We start from the raw sequence: 26,067 nt of genomic DNA on the forward strand, positions 1-26,067 counted from the left end.
CGCCTTTTCCTGTGACTGTTAGCTTTATTTCCATTTCCCCGTATGCTAAAACATTGTGATTATCCTTCCTCCCAGTCAAACCCTTTGCAATGAAGGAGTTGACCTCAAGTTCTTGTCTCTTGCAGGAGAAAAAAAAAAAAAAAAAGAAAAAGGCCATGATGGACGATGTCTCCACACTCTTGTCTGTACTTCTGATTGTTTTGGCCAGGTGTCTGTTTCTTACCCCGGCACTGCTGTTCATGTGTCGCCATGCTTTATTCTGCTTTATTAACAGGCATTTAGGAGGGTCACATAGCTTCGATGAGTGCCTTCCTGCCAGGGCTGAGTGTGCTGCCTCTGTAGCATTGCTCGGTCCCTCACATGGCATCTGCTTGATAGAGGTGTGCCGCTCCGAGATGGTATGTCATCTTAAACCATCTCACAAAGTTTTGTCTTTCCTGCCCGGACAAGCTTACTGGACAAGTCTGACTTGCGCTTACCTGAAGGTCTCTCCAGTGGGATCCTACTGGTGTCACAGTTATTTCCAGGCTCTGCTTACTCCAGTGTAAAAACCTTCTGGAGATTGTGAAATCACCCCAAGTGCCTAAGGTGGGTTGGAGCTAAGTCACACATCCCCAGGTACTCTATAACCAACGTAAGCCAGAGCTAACGGAGTGGTGCTGAGAAAGAGAGGTCTTTTGTGCCACTGAATCCAGGGTATGTCTGAAGTTGAGGCAGGGATGGTTGCTCTGAGGGAGGACTCTTGGCTTTCTCCAGCTACTGCATTATTCTTGACTGTGGTAACAAAGCAGGTATCAACAGTTCGAGTCAGGCATGCACCCTCTGCAAGTGCCTCATCTACATTATGACATAATATTTTTTATAATAATTTGTAATAATAAATAGGGTGCTGATGCTGAATTTGTTGGCAATGTTTTAAGAATTTATTTAGAAACTGTAAAACAGCATAAACTCATAAGTCAGGTTTTCCAAAAGGGTAATAGTAGTAATAATGCACAAAGTTTTAGTTGGACCAAAAGACAAAAAGCAGTTTGTTTCCAATTCAAAAAATACAAACATTTGCTACAGGTACAAAATTATAAAAAGTTTGTATTTTCCTCTTGATCTGGTGACAGACACATACAGCAGAGATGTATATTTCACCAGCTCCAAATTCATATAAGCTATGGGAAATGGCAATAAAGAAAAAAATGTCCTGGTTAAGAAGAAAACACAGAAACAGCTTCTCATCTTTCATTTAACCAGAAGTGAACACTGTTATCTTATTCCTTTGCACTTTTTGGGTTGCCAACATTTAAATTAATGTTATTCATGCTTCATATAACAATCAGAAATAACAGCAGGTTTACCTCATGCATTTATTTTTAATATTCATCACATAATGTCTTCTTACCATGCTACCTAGAAAGGTTAGTGTTTTTATTGACAACATTTAAGGGAGATGGAGGATGAAGGAATGCAACTGGGATCCAGGAAAATTTCTATCTACTGCTTCACAAGAAAATGTTAGAAACCCAATTAGCATAAAAAATAATTTTTTAATTAATTCTGCTTGGATCTGTTTGCAATAACAAATGTAACAAAAGGTTGCTTAACAGAAGGGGAAAGTGCTGCCGAGTGCCTCTGTCAGTAAAACGCACGTCTATCTCCTGTATTGTGCAAAGATGCAGGAGCCCCACACATCTCGTCTCTGTGGCTTGCGTATGGGCTTCTGCACGTAAGAAGACCAAGTGCGTCTTATTTGTGATGGATTTGTGCTTCAGGCTGCCACTCCAGATGGTTCTCTGTGTGTGCAGCGTTCAGTAGTGCTGGGCAGAGGAATTGTCAAAAATGTTGTCAGTAAAAACTACAAGCAGCTCACTTTTTTTTTTCCCTAAATAATCTATTAAAAAAAAAAAAGACTCTCCATCTTTGTTTGGTAATTTTCAGTGACAAGTGCCCTTTACGTTTATGGTGTGGTTGATTTGTTACCATAACCTGTTAAAGGACCTGAAGCCGTAATCTCCCTTCCAAAGTTGATCTAGCCAAGATGCTTGGGGTTTTCATGTTATCTTTGCCTGGTTCAAAGTTGAATTCTTGACTTTGCTGTTTAAGCAGAATGCTGCAAAGCTGGTAAAGCCTGAGATTAGGTCTAACAACTCTCCTTCCTCATCTTTCTGTTTGTGAGCTAAGGATGTACTAGATGGCACCAGAAAGCTGCTGCTACCAGGTTGTTGGTACTTTGCATCCCTTCTCACAGGAGCGGGTAATCTGAATTGTGGTTGGCAGTCGCAAACAGGGTTTTCATATGGTGGTAGTGGCAGCTTAGCCTTGATCTCATCTCTCTTTCACCTTGTTCAAGAAATATTCTTATGTAAGAAAGAAAGAAAAAAAATCTGCATCTCACATTTCTTCTTGCTCTAGAACAACTCGGAAACTAGAGTATTGGGTGCTCTCTGCCATCTTTACTAACTACACTTGGGGGAAAAAAAGAAAACAAAAACCAAAACCAAATAAAAATAAACCCTTACACAGCACTATGACAGAGCTCTATCACCAGCCAAGAACAAACTACAGTAATACAATATCATGGCGTTATTTACAACACAATTTAACATTATTCATATATTAAATTACATTTAATACTTTTCCTCTTAAACTCTGATATATGTGAACTCATGCTTTTTTGTGTGTCTTTTATTTACTTTGTTCAGTCCAATATATTTTCCTCCATGCATCTTAACTGTATAGGCAAGTATGGGAGGTTACAATGCTGTTTGCCTGTCTTTTCTATGTTTTTAGAAGCCAAATTGCTTTCCAAATTCATGACACGTCACAGTATGCTACTGCCCTCACTGACGCTTATTTTATAGTGCATACCTTTCCACAGCAGAAGTAGTAAGGGATTGTCAACTAGACCTGTGCTCATATTGATACTAAGTCTTAGTAAGAGGTCTTCTTGTGAGCTCTTTTTGAGTTGATGAGAGAAAAGAAGGGAGTGGAAATTGTGTAGTACTGCACGCCTCGGGAAGTCTGACAACGCTCCTGATGGCACGCTGCTTCTGTTTGGTCCCACTAAGTTTAACAGGGAAATTTGGAGAGGAAAGAGCCAGGAAGAAGGTTCACAAAGGATAAGGTTTGGGTTCAAGAGTCCTTCTTTGCTCTGCAAGACAAAGTTTGCCTGCTGTATTTATTTAGCAGCTGTGCAGCAGATGTTTCAAATCAGCATATGCAGAAGTCAAGCTTTGTTATGTTTATTAGAGGAGGGCTTGGTTTGGGGTTTTTTCCCCAAACATTAAGTCAATTTATAGCTACCTTGTGCGGACTCTGCGCCATCCTGGATGAGATTAATCCCAGTGCAAAAGGCTCTGCTCTCCTGCTTCCAAGGAACGGCCTGGCCTCGAGGAGCAGCAGAGTCCCGTGAAAGGCAGCTCTGTGCAGGTCCGGGTGCCGGAGGGGCTTGGAGTCCCAGAGAGCTGCACCAATACCCCAAGGAATGAAAAGGAAGCAAGAGACATCCAAAGTGGTCCCCTTGGGTATTTACGCTGCTCCTCAGCTCCCTGGGTTCTCCCTGGGCAGTCAGCAACACAGTTTCTGTGAGGATTAAACTACTAAAGGCTGGCTCCTTCCAAAAGAAGGGATTTGGAGGAAGCAAAAACTTGCATGAGAGATGCTGTAGATGAAGAACATGTGAACTGCTAGGTTTATAATGAGATGGACCTCGGGCGAGTTACCTCCAGAGAAATAAACTACCTCCAGCCCCAAGCAGAGAGGTGGAAGTGCTCCACTTCTCCCCACCTGATGCTGTTCTGCAAAAGGAAAATTCTGCTCTGCCTACGTTCAGGTGGCTACTGCTGTCTGGATGCTCTGCATAAATATTCACGTATGGAGTAATTAGTTTCCTAGCATAATTCTAACTACTTAAGCATTATTTCTGTTAATCGAACTACCACACTCTAGTGGGCTAATTTGGTTTATTGCTATGGTCCATGCCAAGTCCAAGTCCTTGAACATGTGCACAATCAACATATACACCCACTTAGTTTTGATTTAGACCTAGGCTAAATTAGTCTTACTAATGCAGGATACCTACTTCTAACTGTAGTCCTTTAATTTATTTGCACTTCTGCTAGGTTATTAGGAGACTGTAATGGTAACTAGTCTGTATCCTACTTTTATGAATGTTAGAGGATAACAACAAGCTTCTCTACAGCTCTGAAGCATGTTGCTACCTGCTGTCCGTATTTCCATTAGAAATTAGTAACTTGTATCGCTCAATGCCTTCTCCCCAAGGTATAACACACCGGGAACCCATACCAAAGCAACTATGAAAACCAAAGCAACTATGAAAACCAAAACTGAGTACCGCAAACCCTTCTAAAACCCATTCAGAATTAATTTTAAACATCTGGCAATGGTTGAAGATTGGAAAGATGTAAATTCATTTGAGTTTCTTTCACAGAAGTTGGGAGTAAAGACAAAGGTTCAGTCCCAAAACAAACAATGCCCTTTTGTTTTTAATAGGAAAAGTGAAATTGGAGTGCCTTCTGTATTAAAATTACCACAGGATGTTTCCCAATATAAAAAACTATGTGCAACTTATGTACAGTATTCCCATACACTGCTCTGACAGGCAATACTCAAAGCCAAAGCTATGATTACAACTGTTAGGTTTGTAGAAGACAACTTTACAACGAGCACACTCGAGGGGAAATTTGGGGTCTGGTAGCATTCTAGCTGAGGTAGGTTAAAACAGACCCACTAATTAGAAAATCCTGCACGAGTTCATATGGCATTAAACATAATGAAAAACTATAACACACTTGGTCTCTGCTATTCTTTAAGAAATCAAAATGAGCATAGCACAGTTATTCCAATGTCTACACGTTTACTAATACAATCCATTTCAGACTTTGCAGAAAGTACCGTTGTTTTCCCACTTAAAAGTTTATGTTATTTTTTCCCGTCGTTGGTTTTGTTTCCTATTTCAGTCTTGACATCACTGAAGGTGCACGGCTGTTCTGCAGGAGAGGTGGGCTACAGGATGCTTGGTTGGTTACGGGCAGCGTGATGGCAGAGTGCTTTTTGTCTGTGCAGTAGCCCGGGACTGTTTCGTTCTGGGCTGCCTCCCGCTCCCCACAACGGCTGCGAGGTGGGATGAGCCCAGGGAGGATCACAGGGAAGCCCTGCCATCGCTCAGCACTACCTGAGTGATGTGCTCCGGGCAGAGAGCAGAAGGGGACCTGCAGCAGGATGCTTGGGGGCCGGCAGGCTGCCCGAAGGCAGGCCTGGGCTGTTTGTCCTGTGGCTGTGGTTTAATGCAAGGCAGTAAGCTGGGTTTTGGTTAGAGTATTTGCTTTTGGGTTTAATAATTACATGTCGGGTATGTATATATGCGTGTGCGTATACGTATGCTTGGAGAGGAAAATGTGTGTAAGCAGCAGGATTCAAAAAAAGGAAACAGTACATGGACGGGATGTAAGAGTTTATGCTTTTCTTGTCTGATAGCACTGCACTTGCATAGGATTAGAGTGACAGAGTCCGAGATGTGACGGGCTCACGCAGTCTGCTGCATCTTGTTCTTACGCATTGCTGCTATACACACACACGCTTGCATACGTTAGCTGGGTTCAGAGGAAAAGCAGCACACGCACGAATCAATGTGTTTTCTGACAACAGCACGCAGGTGACAGCGCCGCGGCTGGGGGAAGCCCCCCGTCAGTCAGGCGCCAGTTGTCATGGACAGGACCTGAAACGGCTGCCTGTTTTCATGGGAGGTGCAAGACACAGATAGGTCTCACAAAAGATTTATGTCCCAATCCAGAAAAATTCTTAGGGATGGCTTTCACATGAATGCTATGTGAATCTCTCTCGCTCGAGTGCTTCATTAGGATCAAGACATTAGTTAGCTCACACTAACCTAATAGAAAATTAAGGCTTCTGATCTCAAAGTTACATTGGAATTTCAGCTGCCCAGGACTTATCAGGATCAAGGCTGGAAAGCAGCATTTCTCTACATGGGACTCTTTGCATGTGCCATATTTAAATAAATCTCTTATCAATTCAATTCAAAGGGATCTCCCTTGCACTGTTTTTCAAGAGTTGTGCTGATAATTGCAATCACATCTGTATGTGATGGCCTCCATGATCACACCTAAATAAGAAACACTAAAATGTATTGAGGATATTTTTCTCTCTTCTTTTCATATCTGAGTTCTGCATTTATCATGGTGCTAGCTAAAATGAACACAATTATTGCATGGCAGTGTTTGGAAACCAATCTAATTCTTGTTGAAGATAACAAGATAAGTTCTGCCACTGAATTCTAGGGGAATGTTATCCCATAGCTTACTGCAGTCTAGAGCCAGAAGGAATAATTAATGGTCATTTTGAGCCCCTAAATGTAATGGCCAACCAGGAATATTTTAACTGAACACACAGCCTCCACTTCAGCTGTCAAAACATATGCTGTCTCGATTTAAGGACTTCAGGTGGCAAGGGAATCCGGTTCACCTTCTGGTGAATTGTTCCAACAGCTGTTGTTCCCCAGTCTTAGTCTTACCCATTTTTTTCCTGCATCCCTAATTTCCTTTAAGCACAAATCCAGCCATGAGAGAGAAAATACACTCATCTAACCTTTCGCTTTATAAATATACGTGTGTGTGTGTGCGCGCACGTGTGTGTACAGACTTACGCAATGCAGTGTAGATATGTTCGGGTACCCATCTGCAATCGAGTGCCAGTTCAGTGGGTATGCCTGCTATGGCTGTTAAATTAAAAGTGAAGGGGGGTAGCTGTAACCAGTGAGTTACTCGGTGAGCAACATGCTGTACAATGCCTTAAGTCAGGGAAGAGAATGGTTTTTTTACTGACTTACTGAGAAGTGCCAAATCACACCGAGAAAGCTTACAGAATCCAGCACAGGGGTAGGCAAGGGCTTCCTTAGTTGTTGGGCAACTTGGGCTGTTTTACACATTGTGGCACCTCCAGTCCCGTGTGCAGGGTCACCTGCACAAAGAAGAAACAACATGTAGAGTCAAAACTGGGACATCCTCGGCAGAAAGCATTCATGAAGGCCAAGAGCAAGTAAATGGTAGGGGAAGGGCCATGGGACTTCAGGTCCAGGTTTAAGTCATCAAGAATATTAATGGAGATGATACTGAGCCCTGGAAATGAACAGGTGTCCTTCCCCCTTCCCTCCTGAATATCTTGGGGTCTAGAAACCAGGTGTCCACATCTCTTCCCAAATCCATCCACCAGTTGTAGGTGTCCAACAGTGCTGCTTGCCAGATGCAAGGTGGATGGCACCTTTGTGTGAGGGACGCCAAGTAGGTCAGGAAAGAGATCACGCAGTGGAGTCCATGTAATAAATACATGAAAATCTTTTTTCCTTTCTGTTCTGGCAGGACAGAGCACCGGACATTTTAGTGCTCCTTCTATAACCTGACATTTCTACAAGGTCAGAGTCCCCGCACAGAGGTACTAGGGCACCATTCAACAGCAAACACAAGCTTAAACTCAGAGTTTCTCCCTGCCCCCTTGTTGGCAATGGGGCAAAATGTTGGCCTTAAGAAATGTAAGCTGGGTACTTAAAGGATGTAGGTAGCTAAAACTGAAGGTAGGTTGTGAGTAAAAATCTGTGTTGAATATAGCAGTGAGGTGCCTAGAGAAGTGCTTGTGTCTTCCACGTTGGTGCATCAGAGACAATAAAGCTATGAAACCCTCTTGAAAGGTTTGGATGCCACCAGTAACTAATGTTAAATGTTCATGTACTAATAAGGCCATGCGAAGTTTCTGGTTTCAGTTTGGGTGTTTTAAATGATGAATATTCCATCCTGGCTGCATTGGTCCTGCCTGACTTAAGCTGACCTCCTTCAGTCCTCAGGCTCCTGCGTGTTTCCATAGGTTCTCCCTTACACTACGTCCTGTTTCTAGCCATATGAAGTGGTCTTGAAGTAAAAATGCATGATATTTATAAAGGGTTCCTCCAAGAGGAGATCCTCTTGAGAACAGAGAGCCATCTCCAAAATTCAGAAAGAGCAGGAATGATGTACTGATTGGGTCTTCTCTGTTGCACTAATTCTCTCACCTATGTTGTCTTTGTTCTGCTTAGCACCGTGCTGCTCACATTTCTGTCTCTTGCCAATGTAAATAATATCCAAACGTAAGATCTAAGAGGAATTACGATACTCATGTTTTTCAGTCAAACTGGCAGAGGAAGCCTTAGCACTGCTGTTTTCCATGTGGAGTGTTGCAGCAAAGTGCAGGAATTAGTGTGTGCAGGTACTTGTATTGCTTTTTACAGCATTACCATAAAGACAAAGCAGAAGGTCAAATGCAGTTTTCCAAAAAGTGTTAGTAGCCTAGGTGTCAGTCTGAGAAGGAAAGAGCCCCTGTCCAGACTGACTATCTAGAGATGACCTTAGCAGCCCCAGCAGCCATGGTTGGTAGAATGCGTTCTCCTTTGGATGAGCAGGGTAAGCGGGACTGAAGACTTACCTGGACATTTCGATTGAGGCTCAAGGCAGGCATGAAGACACCCTCGACGTTTTCAAATGCTGGAGGCCCTTGCTGCTGCCCATTTATGTAAAAGGTCAGGTTGTGCTTGTTCAGATCCAGGAGAACACCAACGGTGGCACCTTTAGAAACTCCTCCTTCAGTCCTAAGGTACAAAGGGACCACACCGTTGGTGAAGGCAGAGTGCTACACCACCGCTGTTCTCTCTAGGACAAGGCGGTCTTACTAAGGAAAGGGAGAACGGCGCAGCATGGCGAAATGATTATCCTGCAGCATTTGGCAACGACTGATCCACACCTTTATCTGAAGCATATATACCACCTTCATTGGAGCTTAATGGGGGGATCCTAAAGAGAAATTAGGTCCGTCTCTCCTCCAATTGCAATCCAGGAGCTGAAAACGGGGTCCAGAGCTAACAGGTCCCCTCAGCTGACAAGAGATGGGGAGGTGAGCAGGTCAGGTCAGTACTGAGTGTGCGGGACCGGAGTGCTGGAGACACGGCTCCTCAGAGCATCCCTGCTATAGTGAAGTGATGCACAGCGGGGAATGAAAAAGCAGAAACCTGGTCTCCTAGGCATTAATTTCTAAACGTTATGCCTGCTAACAGCTTGAGACTCAGACTTCCAGTTGAAGTACTCACCTTGGCATCCCCTAAGGGGACCCAGCATTCCAGAGATCAGGGAGCCAGCACAGGCACAACAGATACTGCTTTTGGGGAGGAAGAGAAGGTGGGGCTGGTTAGGGCCAAGCGTAGCTCCCTGACTTACAAGGTGCTCAGCTATAGGACTGAGAGCAGTTTCAAGTGTGCAGGCACGGTTATTAATACCGGCGATAATTGGTTGTGTCAGGAGCAGCTGCTGAGAGCTACTGTGGTATCAGAGCTTGCCAGGACAGACTCAGCCAGCCATTACATGCTTGAGCGATTTGACATTAATGCACTTTGATTTGGAGGTTAGTCAAATACAGTATTACTTTAAAGAGCACGGAGCAAAAAAACCCTACTAGATATGCAGATTGGCCACAGGCACTGCTACTCTGCTAATATCATGGGGGCTCTGCAATGGATTTACAGCCTGACACAATTTGTTCAGGGTAAATCAGGTTTCAAATAATCTGCAGTAGGAAAGGAAGCAGCTGTCTTTTGTCCCACGCACTCCCCTCGGGCACACAACATTCACAAGATTAATGCAATTTTAACATAAAATTTATCACAATAGGTAGGCAAAACATCAAAAAAGGCGGGGGGGAGGGATCAAAATATGGTTAGCAAGAATATATTGCAGGCTAAGAAATTTTCATCTTGTCCACTAGGTGTCAGAAACTGATTTCTTTAGACTAAATGTGGCACAAGGCATTTCCTCTGAAGGTAGAGGGAGATTTATCCGTGGCATAATAGTATAGAATGCTATTCTGACTTCTCCATTTAAAGCTCTTCATACAATAATTGTATAGCTGAGAATCACGAACTGGGCTCTCAGATGTGTTACATTTCAAACTATACAGTTCTGGGTTCCTTTTACTTGGTTTCTGGTCCTATAAGCATTGCTAGGTTTCTCTTTGAGCTCTTCTTCAAAGCCATAAAGTAAATTCTTTTCCAACAAAAGTCAAGGTACTTACTTATCCTCAGTATTTCAGTATCTAGACTGTTTTTATTAAAATCACTCAATGATAAAACTCATGATGACATTGTGGGAAGCGACAGTACTCTGATCTAGAGCTAGTTACAGCTAGATTACATTACTTTTTCTCTGTTTAGGACCAGCTTTGATTGCAGGGCACCACATTTTATATCCTGCAGTGTTTTAAAATAGATTTTATGACATCCTTTTAAATGACATTGATTCTCATGGGGAAACAGAAACAGCAACTTTGCCTTTTTGAGATTATTCTGCTCTTCCCTATATGATAAGCTAATTTGCTTCTGGTGGGCTAATTAGCTGTGTGCTGCACAGTGACATTGAGTGACTCCTCCGCAGCCCCCGGGGACAGCCCCGCTGCAGAGGAGATGGATGGTGCCTGCAGAGCCCAGCCGAGGTGGGTGCAGGACGCAGCCGAGGCCCCTCCAGGGGCGCGGGGGCAGAGCAGAGGGATGGGGACTCTCTCCCCTCCTCGCTGCCACAAGTCTTGCAGGACTTCAGCAGGTAGATTGCCCCGTTCCTCCGCCGCCACCTCCTCAGAGCGAGCAACCAGCTCCGGCAGGACGAAGTCAGGGCAAGGGCAAGCCGGGGACATTGGCCGTGCTGCGACCAGGGAGGCTGGACTTCTTCTGAGGCCGAACAGCTGCTTTTCCCCAGCATCCCATGATTTCCTTGGGAACAGTACTTTGAGGACTCCAGCGCTTTTTGGATTACTGTCATGGTCACTTCCTTTAGGAGAAGTGGGAGAGTCAAAGTTTCATGAGCAAACTAATGCAAGGCATTTCCTCGCTCTTCTGTGCATCGTTTAGACAGTATTACAGCATATTTTTTCTAATAAAAGCCTTAATTGCAATAAAAGAAGCCAGCTGGCTCAAGAGACTCAAACTGATGTTGCTCTCTCCTGGTACACTTCTGTGGCAGCATGTGAAAAAGATGCTGCTTTACTGTAATGCATTTTTTAAACTACTTTTAATGACAGTTATACCATAAACCCCTAGTAACCTGCAGGCCATGTAAAAGGAAAATACAACTGTTTGTTATAATACTTCTTCAATAAATACTTAACATTCATTAAACGATAATCCAATTTTGGACATGGACTACTCTTACATTATTTCAAGTAAATCCCACTTCTCACACTTCTTTTCTCACAGTCCTGCACATTTGTAATTCTGTGTGCAATGATAAGTCGTGAGTGTGTAAGTGCTGTGCAGAAGCCTGGAAGGTCTGAGTACAGATAGGGAAATTTGGCTACCGTGAAAAATGCCATTGCCTGTGGCAGTGGAGGCTGCTATTCTAAGATGCTTTCAACAGCAGCTTGGACAATGTGCAGGATAAGACTGCATGGATTGGCTTGAGGAATTAAGAATAGCAATAAGTTTATTATTGAAAAATAAAGCTTAACAATTTATGAACACTTTAATAAACTGAAGAATTAGTTTAACTTACCATTATCAGTATTTTAATCATGAGCTTCACAGTAACTTAACTTTACCATGTCTATTGTCAAGGACAGTATTTTTCAGTCGATTAAAACATTTTTGTGTGATGAAAAGCCAGTCTTGTGATCTCTGAAGTCAGTGAGGGGACTCTCCTGATCGCAGGGGGCTTTAAGACTACATTCCAAATTCTCAGGATTTTCACTTCCCACTGTCTTTCAATATAAAACATGTTGGTGCGATTTCCGTCTTTCTTTACATAACCATGTAGTGGCTGGAGTATCACCTATAGCACCAGGTACTCCTGCTCTTGGGAACTTTACCAAGGAATGCATCTATTGCAATGCATGTCAGAACCTCTTAGCAAAGGACATACAACACCTCTGGTGTGAACTGATTATTTCCAGGAACAACGAGGCTGAAAGGTACCTCACAAAGCTATATCCCTGCCCTAAAGTGTTTTCTTAACCAGTTTGCTCAACCTAATCTCAAAGGTGCTCTCTGTTTTTGATAGCATTAGTCTCTTCTGTTCATGCATCTTCTTCTAGTATTACAGAAGTCTTGATAGTTTTTAAGGATGTAGACAGGTCCAATTTTGTGTGCTGTGAGTGAAAGGAACAGGAAAGTACTCTAAATGTGACAGGTCCCATGAATAGGTTTTTCAAGCTCCACCTCATCTTACCCTTGAAGCTAGTAATTTATTTATTGCCCTAATTTAATCTCATGAAGATTAGGAAGCATGAAACGATTACCAAGATGTAACCTCCATCACAATAACATCCAAGAGGCTAGAAGCTGACAATAAATTTCCTTTGGACTGTGATACTGTGCTGTCGTGCACTTGTCTCCAGTGGGGAAAAACAACTAGGCAATGATAACTGTTTCCACAAGACTTATTACAGCTAATGAGTTAAAAAACTGACCTACTTGACTTTCATGGTCAAAAATATAATGCCTAGACCTAATTTCATTGAAGCGCATGTGATTTCATAAGACTACGTGCCCTTTGTGAGTGTACTTCCCTTGAACAGATATTCCATGGCTCTATCCATGCCTTGGATGTGCCTGCAAAACCTTTGTGTTTTACATAGTACATACTGGGTAACTATCATCAGCAGAAAGCACTTTGTTCTCCTGTTTAAGCAGGATGATTGGAAATCCAAAGTGATTCCATTGTTTGTGCTTCTCGGTAGAAAAAGCTTTCGCTTAGCTCGTGTGTTGCTTGCCAGGAGGAGCGTGCCGAGGACCAAATCCATAAAATAGGTTTCTGGGACAGTAGTACACAGAATGGTTGCCAGCTTTTTTCCAGAAAACATAAGCTGTTTCACAGACCATTAAAATGAATACAGCTTAACATTACTTCTGCCCTAAATCAAATCGAGATGTTAAAGGGACAGAGAACGTTTTGATGTATTTATTATACTGATGTTATTTTACTCTAAGGTCTTTGGACCCATGGAAAACATTCCAGTTTACTTCAGATAGCTTTTGATCCAGCTACAAGGTTCTTCCACCGGTCTGTAATGAACTGCAAAATCAAACTATGCTTCAAATATAAAATTTCCCAGCAATTGCAGTATACTTAGTTAAAATACAAGTATGCTTTAGAGTATAAATGACTATTCAACAGGAGACATTACAACCAGCTTTAGGATACAGTGAATGTTGGCACGAACTTATCTCTTTAAGGAGAGAATACCTGCATTTGAGCATTTTAAAAATCACTGCAAGCCTTGCTTTTAATCATTTGGTATAACAGAAACAACACCTGAGCTAGTGAGTGTGGAAGACCTGCTGGGACAGTCAGTAGAAAACTAAATCAAAATTGATTCCCGCTCTGCCACAGACCTGCTACATATCCTTGGCCAGTCACTTTATTCATACATCTATCTCCCATCCTGACAGAGTAGGAATACATTTTCCAAAATAAGCAAGGGTGACTGAGCACTGGAACAGGCTGCCCAAGGAGGCTGTGGAGTCTCCTTCTCTGGAGATATTCAAAACCCGCCTGGACGTCATCCTGTGCAACCTGCTCTAGGTGATCCTGCTTTAGCAGGTCCCTTCCAACCCTTACCGTTCTGTGATTCTGTGAAGGGACTTGGCATCCTGAATCACACTCTTCAGTGGAGATCTTCTCAAGGGTCTCAGTTCCCGTAATCCTCAGCTGACCTTCAGCTAGGGCTGAGCCTCTCATGGGAAACAGAGAGAGAGCACTGCACTTCTGCTCTGGTAATACCTCAGGGAGCTTCAAGTGGAGCTGACCATGTCTACCCTACACAGTCCAGCGTCACGTCAAAAAGAAACACAGCCAGCACTAAGCAGAGGTAACTATCGTGAGGGCTGAAAGCCATGCAACCATGTCAGCACAACACTGGATCTGTGCTGATACACATCTCTGTGTGATCCATCCCTGGAGGCAGCTTCAGTTAGAAGATGTCTCCCCACCACTCTGTTGCATAGAGTACATAGAGCCTCTAAGTGGTGGGAGAAAGAGGGGTTTGGTGACGATGGCTAGGGGCATCCTGAAATCCTCCTTTGTGCAAGGTGGTTGTACTGGTTGAGATACTTTGCGAAGCTCGCTTGGATGGAAGCTGTCACTTAACAGTCCTTTGTATCCAAATCACCCCAGGTGTGACCTACAGCATCACCTTCAGTCACCTTTCAGGACTGGCAATAAACACCTGCCTTTTGGACAGGTGATCACCAGTGCTTTGCCTAATTATTGTGCAACCCTGCAGCCAAGATTTCTCCTAAGGAAGAAAATCAATCATCACCTTTCTCCCTACGCTCCTCCAGCAATGAGAGAGAAATCCTGCATCCCAGTGTGCTGCGCTCCTGTCTGCTGACGTTGTGGGTGGGACATGCAATAATGGGCTTAAATCACAGCAGGGGGGATTTAGGCTAGATCTCAGGAAAAAACTGCTAACAGTGAGGATAACAAACACCAACAGATTGCTAAGGTGCAATTGCTGTCACTAGTGATTTTTAAGAAGGAATAAAATAACTACATTTACAGGGAGATGGATTAGATGGATGGCTGAATCTCCTTCCTCTGATGCAAAGCAGAAAAAAAACATCAGCAATGAGAAAAGCACACAGGTGGCGCTTACCGATTGGTGTGAGAATTGCAATGCATGAACCAGCTCCGGTTGTTGTCAACGTACATGGCCCATGCCTTGTCGTCCTTGCCTAGCATCATGTCCTTGACGACGTTAATCCTGGCAATGCCAAAGGCTGGATCCGGGTGGTTGTCATACCGGTCCACATGCAGTTCCCAGTAATGCACGCCCTTGGAGAAGGCTGCTGTACCAAGAACAACCCGGTCATCATAACTGTTGCAGGTGGCAGTCTGGTTGTCATTTGACAGGACTATGTCTCTGTGAGCTGAGGAGGGGTCGAAGGTGAACCACGCCACTGTGGAAGGGGAAAAGGAAAGGCAGGATTATGGCAGAACGGGCCGCGTTCAAGTGTCATCTGCTATACTTCAGTTAGGAGAATGAGATTCTGCCTTCCTAAAGACCCCACTGCACTTTCAGGTAATAAAGACAATCTTTCCTTGTTACTGTAGGCAGCTACACAAGATTGCTTTGAGCCGGTGCCCTGGTGTTTTTCAGCTCAGAAGTGCCTTATATTATCTGTGCTTGTTCCTTTGAACATAAGCTGCTAAGGGCAGAGACTTTCTGTTCTCACACAGTGACAAGAAAGTCATTGAGGAGACAAAGGCTTCCCATGATATGGAAGCTGCTCACATAGGTGAATCGGTTCAGGATGGTCTTTAATGGAAATGGAGTTCCACTGTGTCCATGCTGGTTAGGACTGACTTCACTAGTTTATCAAAGGAGGGAAAAAAAAGAAAAGAAAAAAAAAAACAAAACAGAAAAAGCTCTTAAAGTATAAATATTTTATACTGCCCTATTTTGGCAACACAGCATAAAAGTGGAAGTGATAATAGCATGCACTTCTCAATTCATTACAATATTATTAACGAAGATGAACTTCTAATGCCTGTATGGATGTCAAGTATAATTACAGAGGAACAAGCATGAATTCCCATCTCTGTATTATCAAACCTTGCCGTGAAATTGAAGCAGTAGTGAAGAAAAAGGCAAATTCCAAAGATATATGAAGAAGTGGAGATGGAGTGGCACAGAAATATGCAGTGTGTTGCATAACTGCTTCTGTATGCTAAAGCGAATAAGAATCTTAGTTAGACCCCAATCTTCTACAGCCAAATAAAATTGCATGATTTAAAACCTGAAGTGTTACTGATAATGGAAAACCCCCAAAAGTGCTAGGAGGACAGCTCAGTCCCTGTGCACGCTCAGTTCCTGGCCTCTCCTCTCGCATGATCCCAAATCTCCATGCTGGTAAGTGCCAAAGATATTAGTGGGTATAAAGGGATGCAAGTGTCCTGCCACCGAGACCTGCAGCTTTTCACTTGGAAACTGGCAAAAATGCAACTCACCATCCGATGTCTGTAAAATAACTGTCTTGCTGTAAGGACCAACTCCTGATGAATTGAAAGCTTTGACTCTTGCATTATAGGTACTGTTGAAATGAAGGCCATCGATGGTGCAGAGAGTCTCCTTGCCAACATATACTTCCTAAACATTCCAAAAAAAAAGAGCGAGATAAAGAGGGACATAGTTTAACTGTTTCTCTGTGCCTTTGATCACATGTTAAGACTTCTAAATATAAACCACAAGTGAATTGTTTCCCAAGATGTAGAAGTTATGCTGTCGTAACACAGACAGCCACAGCAGTGGAGACATCAGGGATGATTAGCAGTGGAGACACTAAGGTGAAGATGAAGTTGGAGGGTACAGCAGTAGAGGGCAACACAGAAAGATCTTAATTTTTATCCTCTTTTCCTAAATATCTACTCCAAAACACTATTTTGGACAGTAGTCCAGTGTCTGACCTACCATGGCCATTCTTATATTTATGTAGGAGCATGGAAGAATAAAAAAAAACCCCAAGCAAGCACAGTTTTATTCTGTTGGAAAGGTGGTCTCATGTCTGCATTAAAATATAACTTTGAAACCTGCAGACACAGAGCCAGAAGAAATTGATCTCCTAAAGATTAGGATCACATGCATCACATGATGAAACAGCAACTAGACAACATAGACATCATAAAAGTCTGCAAAGATTTATTAAACAGCAAGCACTTGTGTAATGTGAAATATTTCAGGAGGAAGAACATCTAGGCAGACTAATGAAGAGGATCAGTCATATTCTACAATCTATGATGAACTGGAAGAAGTCTAGAAAACTCATGTTTTTTCGAAAACTGAACAAAGCAACAGAAAATGACAGAAAATGAAAAAAATCCTGTCTTGGTAGTGGGTTGAAAACCACAATTCCTTTCACCTCCAATTTCTCTGATTTGGTGAAATCCATAGATTTTTGGTAGCAAAGGCCCTAAAGACCTTAAGGCTGTGACTAAGCAAACCACTCAGGCCACAGCTCAGTTAAGACACTTAAGTATATGCCTAAGAGTAGTCCTGTTGATTAAGGCTCTTTGATATGAACCTAAAGTGAATTAAGTATGTGATGAATAAGAAAGGGATTACTTAAGTTTACAGCAGGCCATACGTTTGTCCACTTTGCTACCATGGTGGCTGCTACAAATAATAAAATCTCTTGGGTCCTGAGTTAGCTGATGATCTTTCATGAATAGAAAGAAGAGTTTTAATAGAATAGCTTAATCTATCTCCATGTTATAACATATGCTGTCTGTGCAAAAAGTTCTATTTGTAGGACAACTCTAACGTTATCTAATCCATTTCATATTTTTACCACTGTTCACTGCTTGTGTTTATTCAGATTGATGCTCTCTGCTATGATGGGAGACAAAACCCATTCTTTAAATCCACCCATCGAATACTGATAAAGTGCAATCAGTGTTATTGCTTTCAGATATATAATCCTTCACGAAAAGGGTCAGCAAACTCTTATTGAAATGGCATTGCTGAGAAGCCTGCAGTTTATCTTTCGATGGCTAAAACTGAGGGTGTTTCTACCACAGCAAGCAAAGCGTTCCCCTGAGAAGCTGTCACCCTAGATTTTTAAGGATTAAGATGTTTTCTATCATCTTTTTCAATCCAAAATCTTGACGTGGCAGCACTGGCAGTCCTAAAACCTTTGCCAGTTACAAAACCCCCCACACAAATGGGCTTAGATGGGCACCAGCCTGAAATCTTTTTTATTCACCAATATTTATTTAGATGTGAATAGCACTTGAAAGGGTTTATCCAAGACACTGGAATTCATAACACCTTGTTCCGAACTCTTCATTCATCATGCACTGATAACACTCTTACCTACTAGTATTAACTATATTGGCAGCTCCTAGCAGCTGTTCACAAAGGTACCTTTTCACACGTTCAGTAGTGGAGACCAGCCTCTTCTAACCCATGTGAAATGATATTTGGACCAAGGAACTGAGGAGACCTTCCACAAACACAGTGCCCTCTTCAAAATGCCCTGCCAATATCACTGTCTTTTATAATGAGGGGTGTCCAGATGCCTTTGCTGGCTATGGGTGTAGCTGTTCGGCACAGGGAGGCAGTTCCTTAGGTGGACATGTGCCAGGCCATTTTAAGCTTGAGAAACTTCGAGGTTTCCAGTGAGAAGCCAGTTTGAAGCTCCCAAAGAAATGCCATTGCATGTTTTTGGCAAAATTTCCCATTTGTGAAGAGAGCAGCTGTACGCCACAATGATCTCCAGATGCCTTCAAGGCTCCTGCCCCTAGCGAATGCACTGGGCCAGTCTGGTCCTGGAGCAACAGGAGCATGAAGCCTGTCTGAGGAGAACAGTCCACAGCTTCCAGCAGGACATAGCTGGCAGAAAGCTGATTCAATTAGTTCTGTAGTTTGTTTATCGGGACGTGGGAAGAAGGGACAGGAGCCTATAAGTACCCTGCACCTGCAAGCAGGAGCAAGCAGTTGTGGCATCACCCCAAGCGTCTGGAAGGACAGCACTTGGGATGCCTTCCCATACTTACCAACCTCATTGCAGCCGATCTGCAGAAAGCTTCCACCAGTCTGGTCTTATCCACTCCCAGAGAAGAGATTTAGATACCCTGTATTTTTATGCAGGATCCCATTTTTACTCAGAAAACCAGGAAAAATTCAGTTGCATTTCCGGACCAAGAATCTCAGCTGTTGAAATGGGGTGCTATGGACAGATGAGAGTAGGGGCTTCAAAGAAATCTTGGTTTTGTGGAATGAACCCCTTTCAGCTCCTGTAGGCTAGTATGAGATTTTCTGCTCTGGTCCGACAACTCCACGGGAACCTCCAGGCCTTCTTCACCAGAGCCCTGAGAACAACCTCAACCAAACTTCCTACCCAAGCTGGGGGTCCTTCCAATAAGCAGCATCTGCACTGCTTTCTACACCCGCACAACAGGAGCAGGGATGTATCCCTATCTTCCCTATCCCCTCTCCCCACTCTCAGACACACACAAACCCATATCCTGAGGAAACTCACATACAAAGAAACACAAATAAATGCTGAATGAAATTCTCACTCGGAACTGGCCACCATCTCCATCATCAAGTTCCAAGATATAACCCTCCACCGGGTTGTGGCTCAAAGGTGGCATCCTCCAGGCCAATGTCACACTGTTGTTTCTGGTGCAACACTTCTCCAGCTGCAGCAAGGGGACGGGTGGCACTGTAACAGAAACTGGGTACAGATTAGTGTAACTCTGCCCTACCCTGCTAGTCTGCGCCGCAAGCAGCCTTGACGACCGCTCACCTGCCTCCCCTTGCAGGGGAGTCAATATTCGTTAGGAAGAGGGTCCGTTCCCTTCCTTGAAACAAAAGGCGGTAAAAATGATATAATAACATGTCGTTACTCAACTAGACAAATCATTTGGCTGAAATATATAAACAGAAACATATCTGGACATGCTTCTGGTGCCTCATAAAAACTACCTCTGGGACCACAGCGTGGCGGCAAGATAGAGCCTGAACTCCATCAACGGCAGGAAAACAATTCTTCATAGTATTATTTTTTTTTAAATCTAATCTAAACCACCACCCCCCCCCCATTTTTTCATCAAAAGCACCATGGATATGTTGTCTTTATGGCAGCCATACTTAAAAGAAACCGTTGAAGGAAATTGTTCCATTTGCAAATGTTATCTAAATCCCTTGGTTCAGATAGCAAAAGGAACTTCTGCACCACGGGAAACTGCTTGTGGCTCTCCCCTCTCAGAAATTACAGGTGCAAAGTTATCTACCAACATGCCTTTTTAGTGACTTGCGCAGGAGAAACACCAAGAGACTGTTGACCAGACTGGCATCTTAAAAACAAAAATAAACAGAGTAAAACATTCAGCCATGCCTCTGTGGGAAAGAGGCCTCCACCACACCTTCTCTGCTAAACACAACTAAACTCTTACCTTTCACCCTGTGCTGGAAATTATAAAGTGAAAATTTGGTCTTCTGGAGAGATCTGTCACGTATCTTATGCTCCGCTGAAATGGCACAGGTTAAGTGGGATGTGAGCGATGCAGAGACCCTGCCTGGTGTTCTGCCCAAGGCTGAACTTCACCATTCAGGATCATTTCTGCAGAGCTCGACCGTGTCTTACAGGAGCTGAGTGCTCTGAGCATTCATTGACTTCGCTCTGAACAATGTCAGTTTGCTCTGCTTTTATCTGCTCCGCTTTGAGCCTCTAGTTTATTTTTCTCCCTCTGTCTGAGTGAGAGCTAAGCCCTTGAGCTGTTCCTTTCATCCTATTTTACCTCTCCGGATAAAAGAGGACTGTTCGCGTTTTGTGTATCAAGCAGTCTGTGGGAAAGTGGACGCTACTGTGTGACGGGGCTAAGGCTTTATCCCTATTTTGGAAGTGACACGAAAGTCAACGTCACACTTGTGATAAACAGTGCAGAAGCCACCGTGGCTTTCCGCTGGCATTATCCATCACCACAGTGAACACGGATGGTTGGTAGCCCAGAAGAATGACTGTGGTCTGAAACAAAAGAGCTTTATAAATTAGCTCTTGAAGGTTTTTCTGTGAAAAGAGAAAAAAAAAAAAGCCTTGTTCCTATTCCTTGATATTTAAGGATGATTCAAAGGGTGTCATAAATAAAAACCTGCTTCTTTTTTCACATGGAAAGTTCAGACTTTTGTCTAGGAGACTTTGTGTCTGGAGAAGGAACAGAAACGTGACATTACAAGAGTCAAAAACCTGAGAACGCAGACTTCAGAGGTAATAGGATTTTTTAAGTGAACAATTTTAAGTTTGGGGTTTTGTTTGTGTTTGTTGGCCTGTGTATGTCCAGGATTGATGGGCCTGGGAGAAGACAGGGCTGTATCAGCCATCCGCACTCCTGCCACTTCAGCTAACCGGTTAACCCTCTCAGGAGGCGTTCGCTGGGTCCTCCCCACTTCTGAGACTCCCTCTGGCAAAACTGGATGACAACCTAATTCCTGAAGTTCATAAAGCGCAAAACAAACAACACCCCCTCACTTCTGAATAAACCATTAACCTCTCCAATCCCCTGCAAAAATCTCCTAGGAACACTGACGGGAGGGTTTCAGGGACTGCTGACATTATGCACAATGCTGGAAAAAAAAGAGCAGAATTTTTGGAGGAAGCTAAGCGTGTTATGAGTGTTTCCCTTTTAATTATGGAAACAAGAATGCCATCTAGGATTAGACTATGTTTTCACATGGTAAAGTGCTGCTGTTCCCACTTCCCGGGGCAGCACGAATTCTGGCCGTACATGTGAGAAGAATGGGGAAGTGCCTGGGCTTCTTTACTGTTTCACTGGACATGTAGGTTTTTGTGAGAAATCCTCACCAGCCTCCTACTCCCCCTGGGACAGCCTGTGGCCTGAACTGCACAACCTACAGTAGCTGAAGGAGAGGTCAGAAGCTCCCACTGAGCTGTGCAGCTTTGCTGGATGTCGCTCGCTGCGCCTGCCCTCCTCCCCTGGACGCGGATGGGCAGAGATTTGCCTTGATCTCAGATTCCCTCTGGGAGGAGAAAAGGTGAACACTTGTTGTAAAATCAGAGGAAAGTGCGAAGCAAGTTGAATAATCGGGACACTGGGATATACTTCATAGTGAAGAGCACTGGGACAAGACTAAGAAAAGAAAAATATAGGCTAACTGTCAGGAAAATAGAAGACTCAGATGTTAAATTACAGTGCTGTCCCACTTCTTGTGCAACTTAGAGTCCTCTAGAGAGTTTTTGAAGGAAAAGATTAAAAATATAAAGGGAGAAATGATACTGCATTGGCACAGCAAGACCTATTAATGAATCTGAATGATGTCCTGCTATTTTAAAAGTGCTTCATGCAGGTCACACTCAGCTAAAAAAATGCGATACTGACGTCTCATGTCAACTCAGCAGTTTCAAAACCACATTGCTCAATGCATCTCACAGCTGATCTCCTCTCAGGGTAAAGTAGGGCTGCTCCAAGATGTTGTCGGTTATTTGCCCTCCTGACAAGCAAATTGTGCAATGATGCCCTTCACCTTCCTAGATTAATTTTTAAAGGACTAAATGCAGTGAAATAACAGGGCCCTCAGAAACATGAAAGCTTTGACCTCCTCCAAAACTGTAGGACAGCCCTGTAATAGCCTAGGTCACTGCTGTAGCAAGTGCCCTACAAACAGTGTTGTTGAGAGAGGAGAGACCTGGGTCCATGATGCAGAGCAAACAGAACCAGGGATAAAGCCGATGATGAAACGGTTACTGTTTCGTTATCAGGGCTGTGCAGCTCATGGCTGGAGAAGCAGAGAAGATTTGCAGCAGGAGATGTGTGTAGGGAATCTTCATGGACTGGTTTGCAGAAGAGGGAAGGAGTCACTCCTGACAAGGAGAAGGGGCATATGAGTGAGTATTCCGAGGTGGTACAGAAAAGTAGAGAGCAGCCATATTTTTTCCTATTTTGTACCTAGTCTCCATTTTACAACAAACCAAGATTGCATGACAGTTCCGGCTGTTTGAACAAAACAAACCGGGAACACATATTTGCCTGTGCCCATAGCTTGAACTGAAGAAATGTGACGTACGTATTGTGCCAGTCATCAAAGAGGACAGGAATTTTGTGCCAAGGCACTTTTAGAAAAAGTCACAGAGAAAAGAAAATGTGGACAGAGGAAAGGGATCTGGGAAAGCTCAAAACGCCAGCAATTACTAGAGCTGTGCACGTGTCTCAGCAGGCCAGCTAGCCCGGGGAGCGGGGACTCTTGCCAAAGGGCTGTCAGTGAGACCCTTTGGTCAACGTGACTGCTTAAGCATTACTTCTGCACCGATCATATTTTTGCACATTTAATTTGTTACCAAATTGCTTTTTCTTTCTGTAAAAAGAAAAAAACCACCCCCCGATCTTTATTTACTGAGATTAGCTTTAGATATGGGCTTATACAGAGTCCACCAGTAAGGTACATGAACAAGTCATGAAAGCAAATGTAATGTGATTTGTTCGCATTTTCCTTCTTCTTTGTCTAACACAGTGAATCAATGTTTACTTACAAGCAAGCTTTCACTCTAAATGACCCATGCAAGCTCACTGAGGTTGAATGAGGCCAGAGTTTGAAAAAAAAAAATTAGAAATTCAGTCATGCACTAAACATCGATAACAATAGCACAGACCTTACGTTGCAAAGCTTTTGGAATGAAACAACTTGCTGGAAAAGCCACGCTGGCCCTATGCTTCTAGGTTTCCCCAAAACTCCCTTTACAGATCATCTCTGATGTCTTTAATGCATCCATTCATCAGTATAGTTAATTAGTAATGTTCCCCTCAACACCAACATTTGGCAAAGGTTGATGACCTGTCGGTGCACTAGGGTAGGTAGGACTGGAGAAAGGAGCATGTGTGAAGAGACACGTAGATTTTTCTTTGTGAAACTGGAGGCTCAGAAATATACAAGTCCTGATGGTGATAAATAGCAAAACATCACCCTGCAACGCCAGCGTCTCCTCACAGTCAGCAAAGTGATGTTCCCAGTAAGTCTGGGTGCTCGCTGCTGAATTACTGAGTTGCTTACTCAGTGTTACCTATTCTGGGAAAATAACGGAAGAATGGCGAGGAGGACTGTAAGCACGCTCAAGTGACTTGCGGCTGGGTTGTAGAAAACCACACATATTGTACTAATCATTGTTTAGTCTTGTGTGCTTGACAAGTAGAACATCTGTGTTTAGGTAACACAGGCCTGTGATAGACTCAGAGGCACCCTGTCGAACGTGCCTCAGATTCCTGCCCTGCTGTGGGAAGTTCAAAACACGGTGGTAAGTTACGCCTGCGTGAATCTCTGATATACAGGTGAAAACAGCAGGTTTGGTGAGCCTCCAGCAAGGACCGAGCTCTGCGGTGCCTGCGTTCCTGATTGTGTGCCTCTGCCCGGGCACTGCTTCGGGGATCCCCCAGTTTGTGAGATAATGAAAATAAATTTACTCTTTGCGTCTAATCCATGGTTCCGTGGTTGTGTGGGGTCACACAACTATATTTCTAGATGCAAGACCACTGTGCATGACAAGATAATGCAGAGCTGGTTGAGGACATGAAGGTGAATTTCAGAAAAAGAAATGCCAAAGTGTCAGGCTGAGCAGTTCAAATGCAAATAGATTTGCTGTCATAAACTGAAAAATATAAATACACCTCTATATACTAAACAAACCTCCACATCTACGAACATTAGCTCGGGACCAGTCGGTGGCTTGTACTGCTTGGACGCAGAGAGGTGTGAGGAGCAATAACGCAGTCCCTTACGAAGGAATGGTGGCCAGGGTAAATGGCATTTCCACCATTCTTTGCATGGCATGTACATGGTCACGCCAGGTGTGCTGACCAACCTGATGGGACACGCAGCAGGTAGTCCCTGATCAAGGCCAAAACAGCTCAAGGAAAAGCCCTTCCTGAGGGATATCTGTTGCGGTGCCTCTGGGGAGAAAGCCCAAGGGTGTTCATAAGCTCTGCACAGGTTTGGGCAGCAGCAGCCCTGACCTCTTCTCTGCACCTCAGACCATGTTTAGCTCAGTACCAGAGCTTCGCTGCAATCATACGATAAATGAGAGCATCAGCAGACAACACTATCTTTCATAAAGCTCCAGTGAATCTGGCTCAGTTAAAGTCTCTAAGTCTTCAAGCTTTAAGCCAGATGAATGCCTAAAAGCCAAATACCTAAGCTGTTCTCACCCCAAGTGACCTGGGGTTAATTAGCAATCTAAGTGGATAGTTTAACTAAATTCTTTATATCTTTGGATATAAGGACAGTGATGGAAGATTAGTATTAAATATATTTAACAATAAGTATGGCTAGCATTAAATATAAATTGATTTAAACAGACAAGTGCAGACAGCATTTGGGGAAGTTTTACCAGTGATACTCTTTCTCTCTTGACTCTCCTTTCCTGGCTGTTAACATTTCAAAGGAGCCGTTCACAGGTGGGTTTTGAGGAACTTTAATGCAGCCTATTTACACCAAGATGCAAACCATTCTTGGTGAGCAGACTTTGGCCTTTAACTGCTTATCCACTAAATTATTTTGCTAAATTATCCACCCTAATTATTTAATCTTGGGTCTCTTAGGTTCAGAATTAGGCCCAGAAAGAACAGATAAACTGAACAGAAATCTTTATGCTTGTTTGGAGTTAAAAAAAAGCACATTCGGCATCACGACACGATTATCCTTAACTCGTTCATTGACTTCTGGCAGCCTCTACCCTGTCACCCACATGTATAATTAAGGCTTGAATCACCACTGAGGGAAGCTAATGGCACCATTCCCAGGGACCACAATGGCCTTCAAATCTAGCCAGTCTGTGGATCTATCTAATTCTGATGCAGTTGTCATCCTGCACCATATAAACCAAGCTCATTACAAGCACATGATGTTAACATATTTTTTGCCAATGGCATCTCTGTTCATCAGCTTCTGCTTTTAAATATTGTTTTAAGATCCTTTCCCTTTAGTGCATCCCTCAGGATCATTCAGATACCTGGAGTCAAGGAAGGGTATAGCCATGGAGCTCCTTTCCCCTCGTGAACCTCTGCTTCACGATTTTATTTTAAGCTGGGCACTGTTTGTAGCGTAGTCCAGACATAAGTCAAAGGGGGGGTTTTCCCTATTCAAGCCTATGTGAGTGTGGAGGAATATTTATTTACTACTCCAGCTGTTCCTGACAAGACAAGGGTAACTGGTATTTTGAATGAACCATGTTAAATCTAGGGATGCTGTAAAATGGCATAAAGTCTCATGCAGCTAATGTCTTTTTAATCTTCAAAGCTGACAGATAGCCCTACTCTGAAGAATTTATCTATTCAAATCTTCAACTGCACCTGATATCTCTGTTTGAGCTTGTTCAGGTCCCCGCACGTGAGGTGAGCACACCTTTCTAGGAAACACCCAGTAACCTGAATTTGCTTGAAGACCTTTAAAACTCCCCAGCAATTTCAAGTCATTCCTCTTTCTTCCCTCCATGTCCCCCTTCTTCCCAGCACTGTTTCAACACATGCACAAAAA

General features: G+C 43.3%; 1 protein-coding gene across 4 annotated transcripts in view; it reads right to left on the reverse strand.

The window, feature by feature from the left end:
• Positions 1 to 913: 913 nt before the first annotated feature.
• Positions 914 to 26,067, reverse strand: part of TRIM67 (tripartite motif containing 67) — a 40,984-nt gene continuing 15,830 nt past the window's right edge. For 2 of the 4 annotated variants that reach the window (XM_054822679.1, XM_054822678.1), the window contains exons 6-10: positions 19,107 to 19,252; positions 16,038 to 16,176; positions 14,683 to 14,986; positions 8,479 to 8,641; positions 914 to 6,987 (exon numbers count right to left, since the gene is read on the reverse strand). In XM_054822679.1, the coding sequence (XP_054678654.1) occupies positions 6,922 to 6,987; positions 8,479 to 8,641; positions 14,683 to 14,986; positions 16,038 to 16,176; positions 19,107 to 19,252 (818 nt within the window). In that variant the 3' untranslated portion in view covers positions 914 to 6,921. Of the gene's footprint in view, positions 6,988 to 8,478; positions 8,642 to 14,682; positions 14,987 to 16,037; positions 16,177 to 19,106; positions 19,265 to 26,067 lie in introns of all 4 variants that reach the window. The other 2 variants (XM_054822677.1, XM_054822676.1) reach the window with 1 other exon arrangement.

The sequence above is a fragment of the Grus americana genome, chromosome 3, assembly GCF_028858705.1.
Source record: "Grus americana isolate bGruAme1 chromosome 3, bGruAme1.mat, whole genome shotgun sequence".
Taxonomy (NCBI): Eukaryota; Metazoa; Chordata; class Aves; order Gruiformes; family Gruidae; genus Grus; species Grus americana.